Raw genomic sequence first — 5,828 nt, 5'->3', positions numbered from 1 at the left:
GATACACACTTCTGCCTTTTCTAGAAAACCCACCTCAACTGGTCCACATCATATTGATTTAAAATGATGTTTTATTTGGTAAGTCAATACATGTTTACCAAATAAAATACTATTTTTTATAACAATCACATTAACAATAAAATAGCAGGTAAATCACATACTAGTTTACTAGAATATTTATGTCCCAGTTGCAACGCACAGAAAATTATCTGGTTTATTATAAACATAATAAAATATCAAATATTCCCCTTCTACCACAAATCTACCTCACCCCACACCCAATTTTTTCTCTTCTGCTCAATTAATCGATGAGACAAATCTTTTGCCCATACTTTAAAATAAAAAGAGGTTTACCCGCCAGTGAAGGTTGCCATCAAAGACGGGTAGGAATCAGAGACCGTCACCCATGAAATACATCACATGAAGTCCCCAAAATTAACCTGTTAAAATGGTATTATAGGTGGGCCGGGAAAACCACCAGAGATAATTTCTCACATGGGAACCATTTAAAAACACAATAATGGGCATAGATCACTGATAGTTTTTCCTCTAGGCCTATGTTTGACTTCCTCGGGTGTCCCACATGTAATAGAATGTATCATAGGTGGTACACTGGGCCATTAGAAATGCCGTCATGTGAAAACTTGTGTTGTTATGTACCGTTGAAAGAATTACGGAATGCCTAACTCTCAGTTGTCTAAGAACTTATTAAACCTCAGTCGAGTACATAGGCCATTGGATCCATTTTTGTGAATTGTGCTAGGTCAATTGTTGATATTGATTGCCAACTTTATTTTGTAGCATATTCACTAAGATCTAGCAAAATCTCAGTCACCTGAGAGATAGGCATGCCTGAAAAATTGTAACGTGTAATGGGATGATTAGCTTCATACGGAGTAGCATGGAGGTTAGTACATATATGTTCGTATGCCCCTTGATGGTAGTTGATTCCTCAATATTTCAGTTTTGAGGACAATAGATCTGGTGGTGACTTGTGAGTCAAAACCCTAATATTATTTTTGCATTCCAAGTACCACACTGCTTGTGCTGACCCTTAGCGCTATTTGCTTGTCAGGAATGTGTTCTGCACTATGTTGAGCAGGAGAATGTTAAAGATGATCTCAAGCCTTTCATCCCACAAGATGATGTAATGGAGTCTGGAGGAGACTTCAGAACACTCAAATAGTTGTATTGGATGTATCTTGAAAGAAGAAAGAAGAGTTGTATTATTATTTTTTTGGCACGGTAGTTTCAGATTTTGTCAGAGTTGCAGATTATAACTCCAAACGGCCCCTGTCCACTAGCTATCTAGCCCTAAAAGATTGAGATGGACCATTGCAGAAAGTTATCAGATTCCTAGAAGAAGCCCCTATCCTGCTTGATGCCAAGTGGCAATGATTTTTAGCCGCTAGATCGTAATCCAAACTCTCCGGCGGCAACATCTCAGCCGTCCGATCAGAAACGATGGAGTTGCCACAGATTCTACTATGTCACATGTCCACACTTTTACAGTCCAGTATCTTTCAGGTACTTGTGAGCAGTCTAGGATTGGCGAAAAGGCACGCCTCAGCTCGTGTCTTTTGAGCCGTGGTCACGCTGCGAACGCGTGCGTGGGGACTTCAGCGGGAGGCCTATAAATAGCAGGACCTACGCCGCTGCATATTCCACCCCAAGCTTTCATGTAAGGCAGTACTGGCTAGCTAGATACATCTAATTAAACCTAGGTAACAGGGGTGGGGGGGCGGTGGTGATCGAGGATGGCGTCGAGGGATCCGCTGATCGTGGGGAGGATCGTCCGCGACGTGGTCGATTACTTCGACATGGCGGCGCAGCTCAGGGTGCTTTACAACAACCGCGAGATCACCAACGGGTTCGAGCTGAGGCCGTCGCAGGTGGAGAACCAGCCGACGGTGCGGATCACTGGACGCCGCGGATCATTCTACACGCTGGTGAGTGGCCATATACGTCTCCACGCATGCATGCATGCACGTCACGTCGGAGCGCGGATTTTTTTTTCTAACTGTATGTGCGCGCAACAACAATCCCGGCCATCAAACACGCATGGGGATAAGGGCCACACCCGGAAAAGCTGGGTCACATGGACGCATGCATTCCCTCTTTCCTCTTCCTTTTTTTAGGGTTAACTTTCCTCTTCCATTCTATGTCTGCCATGAAACTCTAGATTCTCTTGGGCCCACCATGCTATCACCTCTTCAACACAAAATCACGCAACAAACAAATATGCCACCATAACTTTTAAATATCAGTTTGTCTAATTCACGTCTAAATGTTTTCTAAGGATGTCACATATAAACTCCCACAAATAACACAGCAACAAGGAACCATAAAAAAGCCTGGGACAAAAAAAAATAGACCACAAACATAGTGGACACAAGGTTAGATGTGACATAATTATGTCACATCTAGATGTGTCCTAAACAGACCCTTTAAATATGTGCAAGTTTAAATTCGATTATGTACTGAGTTTCTTGTGGGTAGCTCTATGAAATAAGTCTGCTAATTAAAAGTCAGTGGGAGCCTCTCCCACTGTCATCAAGGTTCAAAAAAAAGTCCACTAATGATATATTTCAAATTATAAAATTATTAATGCCAGCCCAAGACGAAATAAAATTGTGCATGGCTCAAAAAGTTTCATGAAGTTTTGATCAAAGTTCAAACAAGCTGTTTATATTGTTCTTCAGTTCCAAATACATTTTCTAGCAAAGTTCTTTGATATTTCTAACAAAGTGCAGACCAACTATTCGGAAAGTTCTTCAGAAAAAAATTGCGGGAAAAAGTTCTTTAGAATTTGAAGTTAGAGTTCTTCAGATAAAATAATAATTTGGCAGAAGCGCGTACAAAAGTTATTCAGTTTTGCTAGAACTCATCTAGATGAGATATAATTTGGTCTCGTTCACGTTTTATAGCCATTGGATGTGATGCTATAAGTTGCGTGTGTGCTGACGTGGGTTGTATCTGTTCTTGTTTTTAAAGTGAATGAGACCAAATTATGTCTCATCTAGATGAGTTCTAGGTACTCCCAAAATTATTCTCCTTACAACGGTACAGCCGCACATTGATCATCTTTTATCCATAGAGAAAATAAATCAAATCTTCACGGGGTGGGTCTAGAACGCGGGTGCGTACTGTGTGGGGGCCATACAGGAAGGTATGGGAGGAGAAAAGAATTTCTGGCATGGGCTTAAGTGGGCCAGCCGGCGTGGATCTAGGGAAGAGCGTGAGGAGAGCAGGAGAGGATTTCAATTGCGTGCACAACCGGTTAGACATCATCATACTAGAAGGGTTGGGCGCGCTTTGCTGCGTTGTTCATGTTGTTGAGATTCTTAAATTTCTTTACTCAGTCTATTTCAAAATATATGGTGTATTACTTTTTTTGAAAAGTTATAGCTCTTTAAGGTTGATCAAATTTTACAGAAATATTTCAAAATCCATAATATGAAATCGGTGTTATTAGATTCATCATGAAATCAATTTTCATATTTTTTTGTTTAATATTGTGGATGCCGATATTTTTGGCTCTAAACTTGTTCGAAGTTAAAGAAATTTGACTTCCCCAAAAAATAATATCCCTTATATGTTGAAACTGATGGAATATTTAGTTAGCAGGTGGGGGAGATGATGATGTGTGTTTTATGTTTATTTATAATGCGGTTATTTGGTGGTCCTTTCGCGGTGTGATTCTGTGTTATCAGCTAATGAACCCATATTTACGTGTGAATTATTTTTGTTAGTGGTTGCATGTACTATATTCGTGCTATAGTATCATATGGCGATGCTTTTTTCTGGGTGATGAGAGTCTGGAAGGGGTTGATGTGTTTTTTTAGGCCGGTTACTGTTGATTGATTTGAAAAATCATTGGCCCAATCAAAATGGTAAACCAATTTCAAAATTAAATACTTCAATCGAATAAAAAAGCTTTAAGATTAGGTAACATAGAGAATTAAAATAATTAAATAGGGGCTCCTTGAGAAATTGTTGACCTGGTCAAAACCGGGTGACTCAACTTTAATTTGAAGCCTCAATTAATTGTGAAGATTTAAAAATTAGGAAACATAGTGTATCGTACACTCAAAAAATAGTGTGCTATAGCGTCGCTAATAACACCCTATAGCGTATTGAGAATCGGTTTGCTAAATAAATCGTTACACAACGTCTCGCTAATAGCGCGATATATATAGCACGCTAATAGCGAATTCTGAGGCTGATGCTATTTTGCTCTAGCATGCTATTTTTTTCCTTGGTATTGTATAAAAAAATAAATGAGAAAGTTTTGAGAAATTGTTGACCCGGTTGAAATTAGGTGACCAAATTTCAATTGAAGACCTCAATTTATTGTGAGGCCTCCAATCCTAGAGAGCTTAGTGATGTAGTATATTCGGTCGCGTCCTTTGTTTTGCCATGCATATGCGTTGCATGGATAACATGTGCACCATGTTTTTTGTTACAGGTGATGGTCGACCCTGATGTACCCAGCCCAACCAACCCTTCCCAACGGGAGTACCTCCATTGGTACGTGCATGCTGCCTAATTTAGCTAGGTACCTTTGTTTTTCGTGCATGCATTGTGTGCTAACCAATTCGTGAGAAAAATACATAATAATTAGTGTATGTATATATTTACTACTACTATACTATAGAGAATTAAGCTAATTGCTTCGGTTTAATTTCTTGACTACATACAGGATGGTGACAGACATACCAGACGGAGGTGACGTGAGCCGTGGTAAGAAATCAATCTACCGAGCACATGTATCATGTCAATTATCCTTTGCAACTGTCTTTCCCAATGAAAAACAAATAGAGGCTGGTATTAACACGATGGGAACGTTGTGTGCATGGCTGCTACATGCAGGAACTGAGGTGGTGGCGTACGAGAAGCCGCAGCCGACAGCGGGGATCCACCGCGTGGCATTCGTGGTGTTCCGACAGACGGTGCGGCAGGCCATCTACGCGCCAGGGTGGCGCTCCAACTTCATCACCAGGGATCTGGCCGAGTGCTACGGCCTCGGCGCTCCGGTCGCCGCCGCCTACTTCAACTGCCAGAGGGAGGGTAGCTGCGGTGGCCGGAGGTACCGGTGAATTGAGCAAGCTGGCTGGCACTACGTAGTAGTACGTACAAGCGCACGATCGCTCCATCCAAACGTGTCACACTAAATAAATAAATGAAGGAATAAATATGTGTAAGCTAGATATATAGCTGCTTCAGATACACATACTGTGACACTGCGTAATACTACTGGCTATCTCGATCGGCACTACGTACTTGTGCCGGAATATATTGTGTACTTGGTGCATGGCTTAAACATTTAATAATGATAATATACGTGTTGTTGTTCGCAAATGAATAATGCTCCCTCTATTATTTTTATTTTGTGAAATAATGTGCAATGCACTACCTAGAGCCAACTATGTAGGTGTAATAACCGCGGATGGCTCTTCATAAGAAGCATTTTGCTATATTCTTGCTGATGTCGACGATCCTTCAAAGTTCCGCATGTGATTAGATCCATAATGCATACGGCTCTTTACTAGATTTGTTAGTGATTGTATGCTCGATCCCATGTATCTTAAAATGGGGTTGTAACCCTAATTGTGATTCTTTCCTCTTTTCTCATACTGACCCGGCCATGTTCCCTTCCTTAACCGCAACATCTCCTCCTTTTCCGCCTTTATCTCATCTTCCCGCGTCGGCGCCCATATAACTATGCCTTTGTGAAGGATATCTAGTCTCGAGTGGCCGTCGCTACACAAAAGGAGATAAATGTAGTGAGCGGGGTGGCTGTTGCAACCCTCCTTCACCGCATCAAA

The 5,828-nt window shown here is 41.1% G+C and overlaps 1 protein-coding gene across 1 annotated transcript; it reads left to right on the top strand.

Annotated features, from left to right (window-relative positions):
* Positions 1 to 1,757: 1,757 nt before the first annotated feature.
* On the top strand, positions 1,758 to 5,099 carry LOC119368753 (protein FLOWERING LOCUS T-like). The gene is made up of 4 exons (XM_037633915.1): positions 1,758 to 1,949; positions 4,469 to 4,530; positions 4,703 to 4,743; positions 4,873 to 5,099. Exons 1-4 carry the CDS (start codon positions 1,758 to 1,760, stop codon positions 5,097 to 5,099), a joined length of 522 nt encoding a protein of 173 aa, XP_037489812.1.
* The last annotated feature ends 729 nt before the right edge of the window (positions 5,100 to 5,828 follow it).

The sequence above is a fragment of the Triticum dicoccoides genome, chromosome 2B, assembly GCF_002162155.2.
Source record: "Triticum dicoccoides isolate Atlit2015 ecotype Zavitan chromosome 2B, WEW_v2.0, whole genome shotgun sequence".
In the NCBI taxonomy this organism is placed as follows: domain Eukaryota; kingdom Viridiplantae; phylum Streptophyta; class Magnoliopsida; order Poales; family Poaceae; genus Triticum; species Triticum dicoccoides.
The sequence above is the reverse complement of the archived record's forward strand: the minus strand, read 5'-3'. Positions and strand labels throughout refer to the sequence as shown.